Raw genomic sequence first — 21,503 nt, forward strand, 5'->3', positions numbered from 1 at the left:
CGCGCTGTGATTGGACGAGAGGCCTTAAAGCCGCAGAGGAGTCCCACGTGGGGGCAGAGTTGAACCTTCAAAACAAGGCTGCTCTCAGACATGGCTGATGTTCATATCAGACAAAGGCAATCATCTCGTCTCCCCCCGCAGTGCAACTATTACACAAATACTGATAGGTAGAGGCGCGCGGATGTGTTGTGCAAGAAGCGAGAGATATTTAAGGCGAAAAAAAATGTATGTCGGGACCCGTAGCTTCAATTTAGAGGATATCGTCGATCGATTGGTCATTATTGTGTCCTTCACGGTGTTGGGGGGAGTTTAACCCGCACATTTCTGGCTTTGCCCGATACTTTTGATATTTCACAGCACATCGCTTCACATTTTATGCCCGTGTTATACAAACAAGCTCCCGTCTCCCCCTTTTTTCCTTGTAAGGGGATAAAAATTCAAGATTTCTTGTTGCACCTCACACCTCCCTCCCCGCCCCGTTGGTGGTGGTCTCACCCGAAAATCCATCAACTTTATTTGGGCGGCTAAAAAAAACACCCTAATGAAGCACGGATGTGGAATTTGTGCTGTCTCTGTCAAATTTGGATATCATGGTCGGCACATCAATGCCTGCTGCTGCTGCTGTTGTTGTTGTACATGGTGGGACGGACGGATGATGCCTTGTGGATCCGCGGGATGATGTCATGTATCGTTGCACCCCACGTGGGGGCCGTCGCTCTCCGATAGGCAGATGTGGCCGTATTCCTTCCGAGTAATCCGATTGGACAGATAGGCTCTTTCACGGCAGTTCAGCCCTGCTGCCTGTGTGTGGCAACCAGGGTAAGCTGGACAACTGGGGGAAATGCGAGATTGTGGAGAGTACCATGTTACGCTTTTAAAGAATCTCCAGCCTCTTCGAGTCGGAAGACAGATTTTGGAAGCGTATTTATTATTTTTTTCTCTCTTTTTTGGGGATTAACCAGCCACAAAAGGCGCACATTCCTCGGAGGGTTCGCGGCGGAGAATAAAGTAGTTTAATCGAGCCCGACCGCACCAAATTTTCTCCCAACTGCTCCCTCAGTGTGGCTGGGTGCGCTCCGGAGAGAGAGAGGATGCTTGTCGAGATCTGCGTCCACCACGCTGACATTAGGAGGGATTAAACGCATGAATTATAGCCGACTCTGTTTCTTCTCCAGGAACAAAAAGTCGCGCGGACGGTTAGGACGCACGCACGGGTATGTATTAACCAGAGCTGTTGATTTTCTGTTTAGTTTTTATTGGGCGTAAGCTCAAACAGCGCACCGTTTCCATCGCTCTCCGCGGAGTCAAACAGGAGGTGAAGCCAGCTGCTGTCGGCTCGGCCTGCCTGTAGACGTCCTACAGCGGAGGTTTATGGCCATTTGACGAACATCAGTCAAAAATAGAGCCACAAACCAACCAATTTTACGCACGAATTGACGTGTATTTTTCGCAGCGAGCTGTCGCGTTTATTTGTGTATTATTTGCATCAGTTTGAAATGTAAATTAAGATTTAGTTTGAACATACCGCTGACCACTGACCGAATAAGGTCATCAAGAAGACAGAAGCTGAGGACTAGTGCTGCTTTGTGACATGTCTCAACCTGCTTTCAATATTAGGAACTAGTTTTGTGCCCTGGTACTTGTTTGCAAACAACGTGCACAGTATGCTCTTGTTGTTTTTCGTCTATAGATTAAAACGCGTCATTTTCCAACACAGGATTTTCACGACCTCCCCCCTTAACCCCCACCCCTGTCTGCTGAGGCTGGTGTGGCTGTGAGCACATTTCAACCATTTTGCCAAAGGACCTTTACACTGGAGGGATAAACAAAGGATACATTTCAAGATGTATCCACAAGGCCGACATCCGGTAAGAAGCGCTTCCTCTACTTACTATAAGCTTACATATTTATCTGATGTGGACACTGTTCCTGACTGGGCTGTTTCCCTCTGAAATCTGCCCCACAAAGCGTTTTTCACCCTTAATGCAGCTCATCAAATTTCAATTTTACAATGCATTTATGCTACACAGAATGTGCACTTAGTGGTAAATAGATGCAGATGGTTTGCATGCCTGGAGATATTCACTCAGCCGTACACTAACATATGACTGTGCTGAGGACGAGGACAGCAGTTCACTTCTGAAATTACATTTCATTTTCAGTGTGAAAACCTATTCATGTCGTGTTATTAGCTTCTGGAGGTGTGAAGCAGAGCCACCTCTTTGCTGTGGTAATGTCTTACTCACCAGTGCAGAGGAGATATTATCCTGAAAGTAGTCCATAATGTGAGAACTATTCAGCTCCCTTCAGCAGCATGGGACACACAATGCAGGGAAAATGATGAATAAAACTTTCTGCTGATGTAATTTTTTTTTTTTTTGCAACCTTCTTTCAGGCTCCACATCAGCCCGGCCAGCCTGGCTTCAAATTCACCGTAGCAGAGTCTTGTGACAGGATTAAAGATGAATTTCAGTTTCTGCAGGCACAATATCACAGGTAATGATTATAAAGCCGCCGAAGTATGCCAGCGTCAACATTTACTCTGTATTAAAATTAAGTGGTTAAGGCTAATGTGTTGCTGTTGACTTCTGCTGGAATGAAAAAAGACACTGCTGCCAATTGGTTAAGTGGGAATGAGTTATTGAAGTGATAGAGATGCCTGAAATTGACACCTTGTCTTCTATTTTAGTCTTAAGGTGGAGTACGACAAGCTAGCCAATGAGAAGACGGAGATGCAGCGCCATTATGTCATGGTAAGATTATGTTACAATAGGGAGCAATTATGGGTCCAAATTGCATGGCTTGTTGAAGATGTAGTCGGGGTGGAGCGAGACAGGCTATTGTGATCACCTGTGTGGTGGTTAGGGCAGGTTGAGTGTCAGGTACAGGCCTGTGAACGCCCCCAGGGGGGTTTGATGTAGCTGGTTGTTACAGCCAGCTCTTCCTGACAGGCAGGCGGGAGGGCGGCGGTGGGCTGAGGCTCCATTATAGAGCGCCCCTGATCTCCAAGGGTCGACCGCGACGCTGCCCTCTGTGCGTGCTGATCTGATTATTCTCCTAGGAGACTCCACGCTCACACATATGCACGGCCATAAATTAGGTGTGAGCTGATGGTGGAGGGCCGGAGCAGTCCGCGTGTGGGAAAATGCACCACAGCAAACAAAATGGAGGCCGTGGAGAACGTGCTGCAGTTTGTTCCTTTGTCAATCCTAATTATTAGTTTTTATTCTAGCAGCCCTGTAGAAAAACAAAGGTGTGCTGTTTAGTCGAGACATGATGCAATCAGAAGTTTCCTCTGTGGCCGTGTGCTCTGTTGTCCCAGGTAAACACACCAGGATGACTTAAACCAATACATGCTAGCTTAAGTTAAACATTCTTCTCACAGGAAAACAACATGTCAGCCTGACAGGGAGGAGGTTAGGTAAACATGTAGGGAAGTATCCCACAGCCAGCACCGGGTGTCGGGTTACGCTACGGCTGTGGGGCTCTGATCTCAGACAGAATGGCTCTCTTGTTTGAGAGTAATTTTCGAAGAAGCTAATGGACTGAATAATGCATTGGCCTCATCAAATAGACGCTGACTGGAAAGCCATTTCTGCCCTGGCTGCCACTTGTGGGCTCCACGGATTACATTTCAGCCAGACGGACTGACCTGGCCTGAAATATCAAGAGTGTTGAGCAATTGCGTTACGCTAAGTAAACAGACATCCTGGGGATCTGAGGGCTTAAGGTGGTGATCAATAAATCAGACTCTTTCTTCTCTGTGCCCACACTATAAACAAACAAATGTCGATTTATTGGCTATTTGCTGTCAGCTGCTCAATGAACTCCTTTTTTGTCTGATCTTAGTTTATCACAGATCCTCTGCAGGAGCCTGATCGTATTTAGGTTTCAATCAAAACGTTCAAACCCATTTGATGATGTAGTTAGTGAAGTGATCAGTAAAAATACATTAAAACATTATGAGTGTAGAAAGTATGAAAGTATGAAAGTAATTGCATACAGACAGTAAATGTTAGCATTGTGAATTCAACCATTTTTCCAGTGAACCATTTAAAGCGGTAGCAGATTGTAATTGTGACTTCTTTGTGTTCATTAATCCTAACACAATGTTTGCTTTCTTTTCAGTATTACGAGATGTCCTACGGGCTGAACATAGAGATGCACAAACAGGTAGGTACCATCGTGTTCGCCGTGTTTTGCAGCTCAGTGGTTTTCCACTGTGTCAGGGGATGTGGGACCCAGGAGGTTCTGCTCATACGCTGTGTACTGAGCAGCGCTAATAGGCTGTAAACACACAGATCTGCTGCACACAAACAAGGCAGTACAATGGCAAACTTGTACCACCACTTGTACAACTGCAGTGATATTTCCTCCTATTGCCGCTGGTGTAAAGCGTGTGTTTGTCTGAGCCGTGTGATAAGATTAAAGGTAGACTTTGGCAGCCTCGGCCTTTGACTTAATGATTAAAGGGAGAGGATTGCTGATGGGTCAGTATTTCTTTTTAAGGTGAGCAGTAATTACAAGACGGTGCTAAAGTCCTTTAGTCACTTATTGAGCGCTTATCTTCATCAAAAAGATCCTATCTGGTGTTGCTCCACAGATCAATCACACTGATGCTGGCAGAGATAAAGATTGTATGAATGAGTAACCCTGAGATTCCCATGCATGCTGCTCTTAAACAGCTAGGCTATCCCCTGTCCTGCCACAGCCCGGCTTGGTTAATGACAGCGTTGGCGGCGTGGTGGATTGGTGCGGTAGGGTGATCCATCAGCGTCGGGGCCGTGTGTCACACTGCCACATGTCTGTCAGGCCTCGAGCCGCTCTGATAGCTTCTGTCAGGCACTTATCGCCAACCAGAAGAAAGAGGAGGGGGATGGGAGCCGGAGAGACACGTAGGAGAACAGAGCTGCTGGGGGGGGGCCTCGACAGCCCAGCTCTGTGTAAACAGGTTAATCGACTGATCCATTTTAGCGCCTGACTTTTATCAGGAACCTCAACAGAGCTGATGGAAGCGCTTGAATAATTCATCAGTGGGGCCCTAACCTGCTGAACGGCGTGTTTGTGAGCAAACAGTGTGGGCCCCGTCCATGCAGCTCCCCCAGCTTCCAGCTCGGGCGGAGGAGGAGGAGGAGATGGGGAGTGGTTAACAGGCAGGGTTGGGATGGATTATTGGATGCACATAGGCATATTATTTTCCTGCCAGGAGATTTATTCCACAGTGAGGAAATCCATTCCTCTAACCGTGCCTTTTTTCATTACTGTGCCGGGGCATAACTCACATTTCAGAATGCACACAGCGGCACAGATCCCATGGACTGATGCCTTATATCTGATTCCTTTCCATCAGCTGCGACTGTATGTAGATATAAACGGCTAATTTCTGCGGCGTGATGTCAGCAAGTAATTACCATCATCTGGTGCTTGTTTCCTAAACCTCGATCACATTTGGCTGTTACCTGTAGTCCCGACATAGACCTGAGACCCTTGGCTGTGGGAGTTGCTTGCTAAGTAGCAAACTATCTGCCATATTGAGCTCCAAAGGAAACTTTCTCAGCCAGCAGACCGCAGCGTTCAAACTAAAGAGGTGTGCAGTGAAATGTGGTCGGAGAAACTGTGGCTCTCCAAGCCATCAGAGCTCAACATCCCCAGTCTGTCATGTTGGACTGGACTGGAGTGTAATGATTGCAGGGTGTGAGCTGCTGGGTGTCAGGTCCACTTATAAAACCTGAAAGTTATTGTATTTTATAATGAAGAAGGCGATGGTTTTATGTTGTTACATTAAATGAGTTTATTGTTTTAAGGTCACATTTACTCTAAAAGATCACCTGACTGACGGCTGCAGCTGACAAACTTAATCATAGTCATGAGTCATGCATCCAGTTAGGCAGGCTTTTTGGCCTGACACAGATCAATACAGATAACTTAAAATGCCAATTAGAAATGTGTTGTGGACTCTGGGGCGTTGTGCATCATCTCAGTTTAATGGAAACATGCCTCATTTTCTGGCTTAGATGAGCTGCTGGTGAAGTGCTAGTCTAATTTTATTCCCACTACAAAAATCAGGAAAGGGGCGATGCTGCCATCTCGGACAATTTGGAGGCCCTCTAAATCTGACAAGTCAAGTATTGTTTATAGACGGATCATGTGACCAGCGGCACCAGTGGTTTCTCCCTCTGTATTTAATACTCATCAGTGTCTCGACTCCATTTTCCCTCTGCTGATAGCAACAGGCGAATACCTTTCTGCACGCCATTGACGAGCCAGGCTGAGAGTGCTCTTAAAGTGGTGCTACACAGGTCCGAGTACCTGTAATTGTGTAGCAGCAGCGCAAAGCTGGCCTCTCAAGGGCCGAGCTGTCATCTACTTAAAGTGACAACAGCCCCATTTTTATCTGCCGACAGAACAAAAAAAAAAAAAGTCCTCCCAGCGCTGCTCTGTATCTATTTTGACAGCAGTGGCGAGCTGAGTTGCTGCCTTTTCCGTGTATTTGCATGTTGTGTGGCGAGAGTGTAGAGGCTGCCAGTTGTTTAGGGCACAGCGGATCAGCCACCTCCTGACCTCTCCCAGCCAGCTGTCACCATGACACTAAGCTACAGAGGAATGGACTGTGCGCTCAAGGCCTTTTCACAAATCCTGTCAAATGTTCGACTGCTATTGACATGGCTTATCTCGACAAACATGGATTATACAGGCTCGGTAGCTTTTCAACCATTTCTGAGGGCGTTCTTGAGCTCTTGCTAGAGCACTTACTACATTGTATTAATACTAATGCCCATAAAACCTTTATCTAACCTTCTCAGTGCTTTATTGGTTGTAGGTCACATTTATTGTGTGTGATAGGGGACTGGAGTTCAGTATCTGCAGACGGTAATCAAGTTATAATAAGTCTTATCTCATGGACTATTGTACTTTGTATACCACATGTTGTTGTATATTTGTTTCACATGATTGCCTGTGATCCCGGGCTTTGCTTAGCTTCATGTGATATTTCATCTTGGGCTTGTTGTTTGTCCTGCTGGCTCGCCTCGGCTAAGTGGCTGTCCATGTTGCAGCTTGGGTCAGCAGGTCTCGTTCTGTTGGACATTACTCTCCAATCTCTCTGGCTCTGCTCAGAGGTAATACGTCTGGCTGCCAAAACTGCCTGGCATTTCTGCCATGTGTAATAAATAAGCTGGCGGTCTGCAAAGTACATTGTGTGTGCTGCTCCAAATGAAAAATCGGAGAAAATCCCTGTGATGTGTTTGTGTTCCGCAGTGGCCTTGGGTTGAACTGCAGCTCATAAATTCCATAGATGATGGAGCTTTGGCACTGTTATTTTTCTGCTCCCAGCGCAGAGCTCCAACCTGAGAGTCTCATCTCCCATCCCTGGAAGAAGAAGGAGGCAGAGCAAGCCGGCTGTGCTGTGTTTTTACAGGGGGAGGGGGCACGCACACCTCTTCCCATTGCTCTTTTTTTATCCGCCGTTCATTTGCTACGTTCATGTGATCGACAGGCTGAAAATTCAATTTAATGACCTGCCTCCGAGCACGTAATATGATTTTAAAGCCTGTTACGGTCAAGCAGAGGTGCCATTTGCATAATGATCCCAGCAAGATAGGGGCTGCAGCCGTTGCCATGGCAGTTGGTAGACAAGCGGAAGAATGGAGGCAGGGCTGTGAGGATGGAGGGGAGGTTGGGAGGGCGGAGGGCCGGGCAGCTGATTGCAGGAAGAAATGGCCCCGGCTTTAGTCTTGGAAAGGCTGAGCTGAAGCTGGTAGTTGTCTTCTAATGGTATTGATCACAGATTGGAGGTGCGTTACTCTGGAGGTCATTATGGTTTGTGAACTTTGCTTACCTTGCAGTTCTAACCCTTAATGTAAACTGCGTACACTGTCACATGTAAGTAAACAGAGCAGTCTGGTTAGCGGGCCTCACTTCCTGGGGTGTGGTTGTGTGGTTTCACTCTGAGGTTAACTGCAGGACAGCGCAGTTTGCAGATGAGGGGAAGGAGGGCAGAGTGGGAGAGGATCCTCTCAGCACAGCAGCACTCTGCCTGCTCATATCCGTTTAGCATGGAGTGCACTCTCAGCACAGCTGTGCTCCATCCCCCTGGGCTCTCCTAATGTTTTAAATATTTCAAATGTCAATATCACGCTGTTTAGAGGATGTTGAGTCAAGCAGTTCTGATTGCCGCAGTAATTGACTTAATCGGTGTAAACATTAAAGGCGGGGTTAGATGAAGTCACTGTCTGTTTCATACTTTATCGTCTCATTTTGCTCCTCTTTTGTTTTCCAGACGGAGATTGCCAAACGGCTCAACGCAATTTTAGCTCAAATTATGCCTTTCCTGTCTCAAGAGGTGAGTTTTGAATGATGCTCTCAAACAGTGTCACAAAAAAATACAAGTCACGTACTGATGCCTCAATTTTAAAGACACCACTTTCAAACAATACGTCAGCTTAAGCAATTTTGAGTAATTGTTTTGGCCCTCTCTTTTAGAATTACAGCAGCATTATGAAAATGAGGTGTGAAATTGTCAGTTAAGTGAGAGTGGATGTTTGATAGATGTTGACATGTCCCAATCATCTTGTGTGAATGTCTCTCCACAGCACCAACAGCAGGTTGCTCAGGCAGTGGAGCGGGCTAAGCAGGTGACTATGACCGAGCTGAATGCTATCATCGGGGTACGTGGACTTCCCAATCTGCCTCTCACCGTGTGTATACCCCCTTTTTATTCCTTTATTTGACCTGGTTAGGGACAAAGATAGAAATTGTGCTTTTCCCAGTCTTATTCATGCAGCAAGTAGTCTTAATTGTAAAGTGAATAGAGGATAAATTAAAGTTGCATATTTACCTCAATTGAATCAAATGTTAACATATTTATTCCAATTTAGCTCCATTATATTCAAAATATATGCACAGCAAATGCAGCCCTGGAGAGTCGGTCTGTTGCTCCGGCTTTGGTCTCTGTGGCATCTTCACTGCCTTGTTGTGTGTTTATAAATGCGAGCCTGAGAGCTCTCGAGATCCCCTCTGCAGCCTGTATTGCTGTAATTGGCTAAGGTTTTAACGAGGAGCCTCATCCCTCACTGCTGACCTGGATAGCTGTGGGAATTAAAAGGCTGAGGGTGAGCAGAACACAGCCCGGGTTGCGAGCTATCCGAGACGGTGCCGACAGCAGACAGCCATCGCGGCTCTGCAGCACAGTTCTCTTTGCTCACTTACAGCACTGAGCAGTAATGTATGGGGTTCATCCCTGCCTCAAAACACCATCTGCTCCTCATTGATCAGCTGTACTCACCCTGCCCTCTTAAAGCTGAACTGATGTGGTGTCAGCTACGAAACAATGCTCAGGCTTTCGGTGATCTTATTACCACAGTTGAATCTAGCAGGGTCTTTAGCATCGTAAGAGGAAGGGGCCTAAAAGGCTGACTTGAAGACTGGAGGCACATATTGGAATTCAATTAATGCCCCCTTGGTGACCTTTTGTTCCAGGATAATTGCCTAGACTTTGCCTGAGTAGGTGTCTTACTAGGTGATGGAGAGCGTCTTGCTTTTTATATGTTGACAGAAGCAGCTGCTGTATTACACTTTCATCAGTGCAGTTGAAAGAGGCAGTTGTTCCTTAGACAAGCTGAGTTGATTTGTCGTTTCCTCCAGGGTGTGTGACTTGTGAAAACATTTGAATCTTGCGGTGCTTTTTAATTTAAGCTGTGGTCAGTTACTGTTGCTCTCTGTTGACTTTAATTAAAAAGTAGCAGCATTATGATGGATAAGCCTAAGAGTAAGTTCTCTGTGTTGAGGCACATGTTTTGTGTTTATTGTCTTAAACTATTAATTTGACATAATTATGTATTTTTATTATTTGTATGTGTCTCTTGGTTTCGCAATGATTGGTTTGCTGAGGTTTGTTTTGTTTTAACACGTGTCCACATTTATTTCATGGAGCATGTTTATGCTGACACACGGCCAGTTGTGTGTAATTGTGGTGATGCAAGTTGTGCGCGTTAACATGGGTTTCCTTTTGGTCTCTTTTCTGCCGTCTGACGTCACAAACGCACCAGAGACGGGGTTAACAGTGAAGATGTTACGGTGGTTAGGTCTTTATTGTATTATTGTATTTATCTATTGTATATTTATAAAACTCAGCGCAGACAAATTTGGAAGGATGTTTGAGTGCTGCTCGGACAGAGAAGGGCGGAATTTGTAGCTGAGATGACGAGGAGTCACAGAGGTTACCGACGGAGCATAGCATCGCGCCGTAAAGGGGGCGGAGATTAGCCTGTCGACACAGGTTTCGTGTTCTTATCATTGCCAATCGGAGCCAAGGCGATAACTACCCGGGTCTGAATACTGATAGTAACCTCTCCCACTAAGAAAAAAAAGCAGAGTGTTTGCGGGTGAGGGTTTTTTAAGCAGTGGCTTTAGGGACAGTTTGTAGTTCAGATTATTGTTTTTTCTGTTGAAGAAATAATTAAAAAACTGCTTAACTGGGGACAAAAAGGTTGCTTAAAAAATGTTTCTGACTTTAGTATATGGCCCGATTTGGCACCGGCCTGTTTTATCAAGCAGTCAGGCCTCCACCCAAGTCTCTCCGGGTGCTCATGTCAGAGGAGGTGGAAATGTAGCTACTCTATGTTTTACGAATGCCTCTCCATTAGTTATTCATCGAGGAGAAGCTCCGTAGGCATGCCAAAATCCTCATGCATATTGTAAAGCAAGGTGGGGTGAAAGAGCGTGCCAGGCAGACAGGCAGCATCCAGGAGCCAGCCGCATGCCTTATTGATGGGGCTGAGGGCCATTAATAGGATGCAACTGGGGCAGCTGCTCGCGTCAAGATGAACCTGACAGGTGGCGCTTCCTGTTTGATTAGAAAACACAAAATATTAAAGTAAGCCAAGGAGTAGTTCAGATAAGGCTGCCTTTCTCCCAGTGAGTGGCCACTCGGATAAACCTACACACTGTCTTTGAATAAAAAGTGTTAAAGGAAATGGATATAATTTGCAGTATAAGATGATGGAGAGAGGACAGCTGTGGCCCTGACACTTTTCTGTCCTCTTTTCAGCAGCAGCATGCTGCCTACCCTGCTCTCATGGTCAGTGGCATCCACAAATATCCATCTGTGTGTGTGTTGTTGTTTATGCACTTGGTGTGTGCGCACATCTGGGTTGATGGGCTTGTGCATGTTGGATGGCACTTTCCCTGTTCAAGTGCTATACATTTCACTATAGCTGGTGTACTCAGAGTACACTAGAGACTACTGTTATACATTTGTGCAATTTCGCCACTGTATGTGTTGTTTTTTAGTCGCTGTACACTGTAAAAAAGGGGCAAAGAGTAGGTCTTTATCTTGGAATATTAAATTAGAGGAAATAGGCCAGACTCCTTTCTTTATTTATTATTGTCTTCATTTATGGCCCTCTAATGAGGGCTCTTGCTGATCAACCATGCATATTACCCATCAGTGCCTCATTAAACACAATGAGCAAGGATGGCTCTCCCCTGCCAATGAACTGGCTCCTTAATTTCCCTCATGGACACAATATTATAACACACTCGCTCTCTCTTTTCCACTCTGTGTGTCCTGGGTACATTTTGTAATTGGATTGACATCTGCCCTGTAGAGCAAAGGAAGAGGTTGCAAGTTAAAAACCTCACAATTTTTCAATCTCTTACTTTGTACCTCCAGGGCAGATATTCATCAGAGGGCATTAAGCAATTAAATAGACCCTCCAGGTACAATGTCTGAGGACATGTTTTTGTAGTATTAAAAAGAGGAAAGTAAGAACTCTAAAGCGAGTTCCTATTGAGTTAATGTATTTATGTAAGCCAGACTCACTGCATTGTTCTGTCGTCCCACCTACCCAGTCATTACAAAGTGCCTAATATTCCTGAAATGGCCATAAATGGTCTTTGATTGAAGTGGGTCTTGTAAAAGAGTGGAGGCGAATGCTGTAACAGCAGCTGAATTATTCAGCTGGCTCGTAGACGGGTAATAAATTGCTGATGTTTTTATTGGTGTCTCAGCTAAGTATTATTTAACCTTGCTTTAAACTGCTTACTTCCATGCTGAGTGCCTTTTAACTCCCATCCATTTCCCTGTGCCTTTCAAATATTGATGGTGAATATTGGAGGGTTGACTGAGTGCCAGCATGGGACCCCTGGTCCTGGCTCCCGGAGCAGCCTTCCAGACGTACACACAAACACACACACTCAAATACTCTGAGTGAGAGGGAAGGAGTGCCAGCTTCTGGCACTTAGTGTTCCCTCGGTCCCTTAAAGTTTGGGTGTGCAAATGATTCATGTTGTGTTAATCCAGGAACATGAATATGAGAGGAGTAAATAGAGGCTGGTTGTGTTTTTGAAGTGTTTAAAAAGCAGGTAGTTGTTTAGCCCACAGGCTCACAGATTCCTGCTCAGCTTCATGTTCCCTAAGAGGATTGCTTAACTCGCTCATGGCAGCAGTGCTGTAGTGCTGCAGTATGAAATGTGCTAGTTTACCTGATGCGAAATGATTTCCTCTGCTTTAAATTGCAGTGGAATCAAACTTTGCTTTGCTTTTTGACGTTAATATAATGAAAAGTACTTTTTTGTACTAACGCTACGTGATTGTTTGCCTCAGGGCGTCTCATGCATTAGACGTGTTGAGCAGTTGATCGTTAGTCATAACTTCTACTCTCCTCAGCACAGATCTGGGGCTTATGCCACTCTGGCCTGGTATGGAAATAGCACGGAGGGGGGATTGCTGTCTGATCCTGACAGTAATAGATGTGTGAATGTGCTAATATCATCCAGGGTTTAACTGATCAGCCTCATGTTTAGAGTGTGGTTTCTCCTTGCCCTTTCCCTCTGACCCACTCGGTCTCTGTCTGTCTTCTCTGTCTACTTACAGCAGCAGCAGCTCCAGGCACAGCACCTCTCCCACGCTGCTCATGGGCCTCCGGTACAGCTACCACCTCACCCCTCGGGCCTGCAGCCGCCCGGCATCCCCCCAGTGACGGGCTCTGGATCAGGCCTGCTGGCACTCGGTGCCCTGGGCAGCCAAGCCCACCTCCCAGTGAAGGATGAAAAGAACCACCACGATCTGGAACACAGAGGTGAGGAGTCCTGACATATTCACCATGTTTACATTGTGGCCTTTTTACTCTGATATTATGCTCAGAATGGGAAGCTTAAATGCTGTTACCATGTCGTACAGTCATGTTGTAAGCCATATAGAATGAGGGAATCTGCCAAATACTTAGAATTTCATTGTGTGTAAAGCAAACATGAGGTTAAACGTAAAACAACATATTCTGCAACCAGTTAGCTACTTTTAGACAATAGCTAACCTGAGCATTTAGCCATATCCTGGCTGACAATCCCGTTAGCTAGGAATTTCCTATTGTGTTACACTATTAAAGGGTAACGTTAGCTTGGAAGTAGCTGAATGCTAACATTAGCCAGTTGGTTATCCAAAAGGTTTCATGTGTAATTAGCCACCTTTTAGCTAGGTAGTGGCTGTATGCTAACAACTGTTTGACACTTACTTACAATACAATAGGAAAGGTGTAAATCCAAGCTAATGTTAATGTAAGCTAGCAACTAGTTAAATGCTTACATGGTACGGTAGCAAAAGAGTTTTTAAATATGTTGTTTCATCTTGAAATATATCCTGATGTCCCTCTGCGTTTTCACCGTATATTATCTTTTAATTTGTCATAAATCAGGTTGCATTTTACATTTATCACTAAGTAGTCCACAACAGTAACACATTTAAACAGCAATTGAGCATCGACCCTGACCGTGACGTCACAGGGATATGACCGCTGTGTGAACAAGCTGAATTGCTGCTTAACCAGTTTATTTAGAAGAACTGAAACCTATATTAATTCAACATTATTGCATAGATGTTAAACAGTGAAAAACCAATTTAGTGCAGCATGCTTCTCACTCTCTAGAGCTGAGTCGCAGGGCCCTTAGGTGAGGAGCACATCCTGTCTGTTCACATTCTGTCTGGGTAATGAGCTGGTACATTCCCAACCCATGACTGCATAAGCTATTCAACAGCTCCAACACACGGCGATAAGAGGGGCCTTGTGCCCTGCAGTTGATTCTCACACGTTCAGCCAGAAGCATCTGTTATGATATGCTAACTGACTTGTTTTTCCCTTTGCTCCTCTTGGTTTCATCATCACCTCGGCCGCCATTGTGACGTCTGCGATACAGAGAGCACGGTGAGTGTCCAAACCCAGAACCATTTTTGTTGCCAGGCTTGTAATAAATCATTTTCATCACCTCTGCAAATGTCAAGTAAAAAATCCTGCTAACAGCATGCTGCTGCTGATTTCATGCACTGTTGTAATCTGCTTTCAATAAAATGATTAATTGGAAATGAGGTTTGGAATATAAGTCCTGTGCTTTTAATCCAGAAGGGAAATGACTGGTATCATGCTGGAAAGATTAGAAGCCTTGTAATTTCATCACAATTAAAGAAAGACTTGGACTTCCCCTTCTTAAAGGATTTATTTGATCCCTTCTACTGTCTCCCTTGTTTACCAGCTCACTCTTTCTCCTCCTTGGCATGTGATGAATATTTATGAACACAAATGGAGAATTGTTTTGTTTTCTTTCTCTCCACCCCGTCTGGCTGGAGCTGCTAAAGCGTTTTATTTGAATGGCTGCGATCTCTGATGGCTTGTGATGGGCCTGTGAGATTGTGTTTCTGCAGGCCGGGTCGGCTGAATGGGTGCAGTCATGTCTGAAGAAATGGAACTCCTGGGGCGATTAGCAGGCCTGTTTTGTTTCTGTGCTCTTGTCCCAGGTCATCTGATAGCAGAGTGGTGACTTTGGTTAATGAGTCACGCTAAGCATCTCTTTAAAGGTCAGCCATTATGCAGACAGTGGCCCTTTGCCCAGACTGCTAGTCCATCGGCCATTGTTCAGTTCTCTGGGCTGCCACCGACTTAGTCCATGTTGTTGCTTTGGTCTTCAGAGGAAGGGACAGAGGGAATCAGCAGAACTTGGCAGTTTATAGCCCAATGGCAAACTCCTGTGAAAGTAGCTGGACACCTGCCTAGTTCCTCCCATTCTGTTGGTGTTTGGAGTGAGCTGTCCCAGCTTGTGTGGGCAGGCGGGCTCTATGAAGAAGCACCAGTCAGTCCCACGCTGCCGTGCCCACTGGCAGGATATAGATTCTCTTCCTTTATCAGAGCTCAAAGCCGGAGTTGACATGGTGCCCGAACACTCTGCGCTGCGGCAATCAATGCCCGATGCCCACAACATACCGTCTCTCTCTCTCTCTCTCTCTTTCTTTCTCTCTGCGTCTCCTCCCCTCTCTCTCTCGCGCTTAGCCTGACTGACTCTGGAGAAAAGGCCCTCTGTTCAGCCACAACACACTGCTCATGTCCCTGTGAGGCTGTTTGTTGTCCAGTTATGAGGAGGAGGGAGCCCAGCACAGAAAACAAGCCCTCCTCCTTTCAGTTCAGATAACGGCCCATTCTGTTGTTTGGCCAGGGACAGGCCTGTGTGTGAGATTGGGCTTGGCTGGTGTCAGGGTACTGCATGGAGCTGGCCTACAGCTGCATTTTAAGAGTGTGCAGCATCCATGGTTGTGTGAATGAGGCATTTTTAGTGTTTGGATTGGCTCAGTGTGTTCCCTGTGAATTTGTAACTGATGAATGACTTTGTGCTCTCTTTTTTATGGTGGGAGACAAAATGGTAATAAAGTTTGGTTTCCTCTTTGCAGAATAACTCCATATCCCCGTCAGAAAGCTTACGCACAGCCAGTGAGAAGCACCGCAGCTCCTCCGACTACAGTTTGGACTCTAAGAAACGCAAAGTGGAGGAGAAGGACAGCATGAGCAGATATGTAAGTCTTAAAAGGAATTGTGGGAATTTAAGAAAATACAATTACTCACTTTCTAGCCAAGAGTAAGGTATTAAGGTTAATACCACTCTTTTCTGTCTATTACATATAAAGTTACAACCAGGAATGGGTTAGCTTAGCTTAGCATAAAGACTGGAGGCCGGCGCAGCAGCTTGCCTGGCTCTGTTGAAAGGTTTAAAACAGCACAAATAAGCATCAGTATAAAGCCTTCCTGTGGTCTGTTTAGGTGACTAATTTGCCAATTATCTTTACAGGACAGTGATGGAGAGAAAAGTGATGACCTGGTGGTAGACGTGTCTAATGAGGTGAGCACTGCAGCATGTAACTGTAAATGGCATATTGACATGTAATAAGATGAAGCTTTTACATTAACTTTCTCTATTTTTTCAGGACCCCGCAACGCCGCGCGCAAGCCCTGCCCACTCACCGCCTGAAAATGGCATAGATAAGCCCCGCCCTCCAAAGAAAGACACGCCCAACAGCCCTGCATCGGTGGCATCCTCTGGAAGCACCCCATCCTCCAAAACCAAGGAGCTCAGTCATGTAAGACACCAAGAGTTTGCAACAAACTAGGACAGACAGGGTTTAAATGAGAATTGCAGAGAGAGCAAAGGGATATGTGCAAATAAATCTGGGACGTTTTCTGCAGTGGATTAGGAATGGCTGTCGGTGCTTTAAGTGCATGACTAAACGTCAGGGATAATATTGTCCCGCATCAGGATCAGTCAGGTCTTCTCTGTTAATAGCTCAATGTATTTAACTATTCCAGGATTTTTCTCCCTCTGCCTCACTAAAAGATTAAAGCCAAAGCAGTAAGGGGATAAAAACGGCCCCATCTCCATTGTGGCCATAATAGGTTTTAGAATAAATAGCAGTTTATGGCTCTGCAGGACTATGAGGGTTGTCAGAATTAGATTGGATTAAGTACAGTTTGCTCTCAAATTGTCAGTCTGCACAGTGCCTGCTTTCCGGGATTGTGATTGTGCTTGCTCTCTCATTCCCTCGACAGAATGACAAATCCTCTACGCCTGGCCTAAAGTCCAACACCCCCACACCCCGCAATGATGCCCCCACCCCTGGCACCAGCTCCACTCCCGGGCTCAGACCCATCCTGGGCAAGCCACCAGGCATGGAGGCTCTTGGTTGGTACCACTGTTTTTCCTCTCTAGCAACTGAGAGAGTCCTTTTCCATCCTCTCCCAATGTACTGTAATATCAAATACCAATTTCCTTCTCCTGTGTTTCTCCACAGCAGCCCCAGCTTTGCGTACCCCCCTGTCTATCGCTGGCTCCTACCCTACCCCCTTTGCCATGATGGGCCATCATGAGATGAATGGAGGCCTGACTAGTCCTGGTGTGTATGCAGGTCTGCACATCTCCCCTCAGATGAGCGCTGCAGCAGCTGCAGCCTACGGACGCTCCCCCATGGTAACACCTTTTCCTTACCTTTTATGTAGTTTTATTTGGGATCACCTTAAAGCACTGCACATGGTTAACAATCGACAGAAACAATTACTGTTATTCAAATGTTTCAATCTTGTGTTTTCTCAGGGATTTGATCCTCACACCCACATGAGAGCTCCCGGCCTTCCAGCCAGCCTAACGTCCATTTCTGGTGGCAAACCGTAAGTTTCAGCAAATGTGTTTTATGGTCATACATATAAAAAAAAAAAAAAGAAAACATATAAAACATTAACATGTGTCTGTGTTTCCCATCAGGGCTTACTCCTTTCACGTGAGTGCAGACGGTCAGATGCAGCCCGTGCCCTTCCCACCTGACGCCCTGATCGGCCCCGGTATCCCGCGCCACGCCCGGCAGATCAACACGCTGAGCCATGGCGAGGTTGTGTGCGCTGTGACCATTAGCAACCCCACACGTCATGTCTACACTGGTGGCAAAGGCTGTGTCAAAATCTGGGACATTAGCCAACCGGGCAGCAAGAGCCCTGTGTCCCAACTAGACTGTCTGGTAAGAGTCCCTACGTTTGATTCATCAACTACTTTTATACACCCAATGCTTTTTGTGCAGTTGTTTTTTTAAAGGAAATAAACTGTGTATACACATTACTTAGTTCCAGAAAAATCTGATAATCCTTTGTTAAACATGAGGACCACAACAGGCACACATTTAGTCAGTGTTTGTGTAGAAGAGAAGAACGTAGTTCTGGCAACAACTGTGGAAAATTGTTCACATCACACAACCCTTTTGGATAAATTTGGCTTGAAATAGGCACTGACAAAAGGTGTACTAAAGCTTCAAACTCAGGGTCGACTCAGGGTATGTTTGAGAATACCTTTTGGTTATTATGACAGAATGATTTTCATCCTTTCCCACCAACACGTTCCTAAATCTATCTCTAGCTCCAATGCCCTAAACATGTATTGATTGGCTTTGTCCTCTGTGCAACAGAATAGGGATAACTACATCCGCTCCTGTAAGCTGCTGCCTGATGGCCGCACATTGATTGTTGGAGGCGAGGCCAGCACATTGACCATCTGGGATCTGGCCTCTCAGACGCCCCGCATCAAGGCCGAGCTCACCTCCTCAGCCCCGGCTTGCTACGCCCTGGCCATCAGCCCCGATGCCAAAGTCTGTTTCTCCTGCTGCAGCGATGGAAACATTGCCGTCTGGGACCTGCACAACCAGACTCTTGTTAGGTCGGAAGAAATACTCTTATTCAATCTATGAAGGCTTTGGCTTCACCTCAGGATTGCTGTTGTGCAAGTCATTTTAAAAGGATAAGTCAATAAATGTTTGTTTGACTTCTGACTTTGATTGTAGGCAGTTCCAGGGTCACACGGACGGCGCTAGCTGTATTGACATATCCCATGATGGCACTAAGCTGTGGACGGGCGGTCTTGACAACACTGTTCGCTCCTGGGATCTAAGGGAGGGTCGGCAGCTGCAGCAGCATGACTTCACTTCACAGGTAAAACCCTGTCGCACAGAGGAGATGGATAACACACACACACACACACATCCACAGACTCACTGTGTGTTACCCTTTTAGCCCTAGAACTATCAGTAATTACTGCTGTGTCCTGTTCCAGATCTTCTCCTTGGGTTACTGTCCGACTGGAGAATGGCTCGCTGTGGGTATGGAGAGCAGCAATGTGGAGGTGCTCCACCACTCAAAGCCAGACAAGTATCAGCTCCACCTGCACGAGAGCTGTGTCCTCTCCCTCAAGTTCGCCTACTGTGGTATGAAAAGTCACACAAGACAGATAGAAATAAAGATAAGGCTGACTGTTCTTAACCACAAGACCTCATCCTGTTATTGTTAGTGATAAAACGACACTGCACTTTCAACAGCTTGACTACTCACCTCTTATTTGTAGGTTTGTTTGTTGTCCTCAAAGGCCTGATGCACTGTTCTTTGCTTTGCAGGTAAATGGTTCGTAAGCACAGGGAAGGACAATCTGTTGAATGCTTGGAGGACTCCTTATGGCGCCAGCATATTCCAGGTATGCAGATCAATACACTCTGTCTGCAGGCAGTCCAAAAGTATGCACAGTTGTCTCTGAGAGGAAGGGCACAGTGACCGCTGTCTGACAGGACTCTCCTATCAGTGAAAACTGAACCTGAATTATTGACCTGACGGAGAAGTCTTTTTGAGGGGCATCAGGCCAGAACTTGATGTCAATGCAATCTAATCTTACCATGTCGTCAGCTAATTCTCTCCTCTTAACTTCAAATATAAAATGTTAACTGCCCACAAGACTGAAATGTTTTTGTTTTTTTCTTTTCTTCAGTCCAAGGAATCCTCATCTGTCCTGAGCTGTGACATCTCGACGGACGACAAATATATCGTGACGGGCTCTGGTGACAAGAAGGCCACCGTATATGAAGTGATCTATTAGAACAGACTGCTTTGGATCGGAGCATGCTCGTGCTCAGGAACAGTGGACTCTTCCTCCATCTACCTTCCCTCACACAGACAGCATGGATGTTGCCTGCAGCCCCGGGGTGGATGGGCAGGAGGTTTGGCAGTGCCAGACTGAAATGGACGATGGTGCTGCTGTGGCCCAGGATGCTGTGACCTTTTCGGCTCTGCCCTTCCTCACTCATACAACTAACACTTGTACAGCAAGTGCAGCTCCCCAAGGCACTAAGAAGAAAATAATGTCTTGCTGTTTTTTTGTTTGTTGGATATTTCTTTTTTATTCGTCCTTTTTAATGTGGAGATAAAGTTCCATGACACAACTAGAAGCGGCGCTTCGCTCTGGAGCTTCTCCTCGGAGGTCCTGTGAAAAGTGTACATAATGGAGTAATAAAAGGCCTTTTATAGATTTATATTTTGGTGTCCAGTTACGCTTGTGATGGTTCTTTCTTGTTCTCTCCGTGATTTTCTGTCCCCTCGAGGGATGGAAATTAGATTAGGACTTTGTAAGAGGATATTCTATTTCAGTTTTTTCCCTCCTCTGCTTTTTTCATGTTCATTGTCCAGAATGACCTTTTCGGAAATCTAATTTGGATTTTTTTCCCTCCCTGACAACAGCATATTTTTCTTCACTATTTGCTGTAACACAAAACACAGACGTTTGTCCCATGGATTTTAGCAGTGGAGATTTCTGGAAAGGATATTTTTTTTCTCAGACTGGAGGCAAGAAAATCATGGTCTCACGTTATGTCTACCCTTTTGCCCCGTTCAGCTGAAGTTCACCTTTGAAATGAAGACCTAACTGCTGAACACGGGCTGCTTTATGACATTAAAATGGATAACTATCAACTGGAGAACTAATGGGTTTAACGGAGAACCAACTGTGACCCGAGTTTGGTCTGATGTCTCGACTGTTGTATGAATCTTAATTTTTCCACTCAGCAAAATCACCAGTCCAAGAGTTAATTATTTCCCCTCTGGTTTGACTCTGTGACTGACGAGAAAGACTTACATGGTTACCCATAAAGTAAGCAGAAAAAGCCAAACCACATTTGACATTTTGGGTATGCGCCGTTTGCTTTCTTCAGTATTTCATAATATTCAACAACAATCTCATCGACAGGAATGGTCTCTGCAGAAACACACGTTAGCCTGTGTAGCATACACGTTTCATCATCCCTACGGATTGTACAGTTGACAGTTGTTGATAAATCAATAAACTGTTTTTATATAAAAATCATCTTGACTCAGTTTCTATAGTGCTGGTGCCCTGCTACTGTTATATTATTATTTTGGGAATAATCTTATTCACTTTCATACCAAGAGTTAGATGAAAGGTTGACACAAATCCTGTGGCTCATGTGCGGTAAATATGAAGCTACAGCCAGAGAGCTTAGCTTAGCATAAAGATGGAAAACGGGGAAATAGCCCTGTGCTGTGTTTATATACATCTAACCATAAGCCTATTGAATAGCCCAGTGACTTTGGGATAAGGGAACCAATAGTGCAATGTTTAACCTGTACATGTTTACTTATTTACAGGTTTGAAGATGCATTGGCTAGCTAGCTGTTTTTGGATTAAGAAACAAGGGATGTGTTGATTTGTAAGTTTTGTAGGTCTTGGTAGGAAGACTTGTTTTGGATTCTTAAGAGCCAGGGTACTGTGTCATCCTGTTTCTACCCTTTATGCTAAGCTGGCTTGCTGCTGCCTGTAGCTTCACATTTACTACATGAGCCGACAGAGTAGTGTCTTTCTTTTTATCTTTGTGCTGC

At 45.4% G+C, this 21,503-nt stretch overlaps 1 protein-coding gene across 1 annotated transcript; it reads left to right on the top strand.

Moving 5' to 3' along the window:
* Window positions 1-820: 820 nt before the first annotated feature.
* On the top strand, window positions 821-20,939 carry tle3a (TLE family member 3, transcriptional corepressor a). The gene is made up of 21 exons (XM_069686057.1): window positions 821-1,214; window positions 1,718-1,868; window positions 2,396-2,496; window positions 2,690-2,753; window positions 4,129-4,173; window positions 8,279-8,341; window positions 8,592-8,696; window positions 12,875-13,079; window positions 14,146-14,198; window positions 15,710-15,832; window positions 16,105-16,155; window positions 16,241-16,393; window positions 16,860-16,992; window positions 17,102-17,277; window positions 17,401-17,474; window positions 17,569-17,818; window positions 18,260-18,507; window positions 18,632-18,779; window positions 18,901-19,051; window positions 19,238-19,314; window positions 19,603-20,939. The coding sequence occupies exons 2-21, from the start codon at window positions 1,845-1,847 to the stop codon at window positions 19,708-19,710; spliced, it is 2,352 nt and encodes a 783-aa protein (XP_069542158.1). The 5' UTR covers window positions 821-1,214; window positions 1,718-1,844; the 3' UTR covers window positions 19,711-20,939.
* The last annotated feature ends 564 nt before the right edge of the window (window positions 20,940-21,503 follow it).

This window comes from Semicossyphus pulcher, unplaced genomic scaffold (assembly GCF_022749685.1).
Source record: "Semicossyphus pulcher isolate SPU_LCO1_2020_fin unplaced genomic scaffold, fSemPul1.0.p SCAF_8, whole genome shotgun sequence".
Taxonomy (NCBI): Eukaryota; Metazoa; Chordata; class Actinopteri; order Labriformes; family Labridae; genus Semicossyphus; species Semicossyphus pulcher.

Bases quoted from the DNA above. Each gene is read 5' to 3' on its own strand.
- tle3a (XM_069686057.1), top strand. From the start codon at position 1,845: ATGTATCCACAAGGCCGACATCCG. The intron at 8,697-12,874 runs GTGTGTATACCC...GTCTACTTACAG, and splicing joins TTCCCAATCTGCCTCTCACC to CAGCAGCAGCTCCAGGCACA. The intron at 14,199-15,709 runs GTGAGTGTCCAA...TCCTCTTTGCAG, and splicing joins TCTGCGATACAGAGAGCACG to AATAACTCCATATCCCCGTC.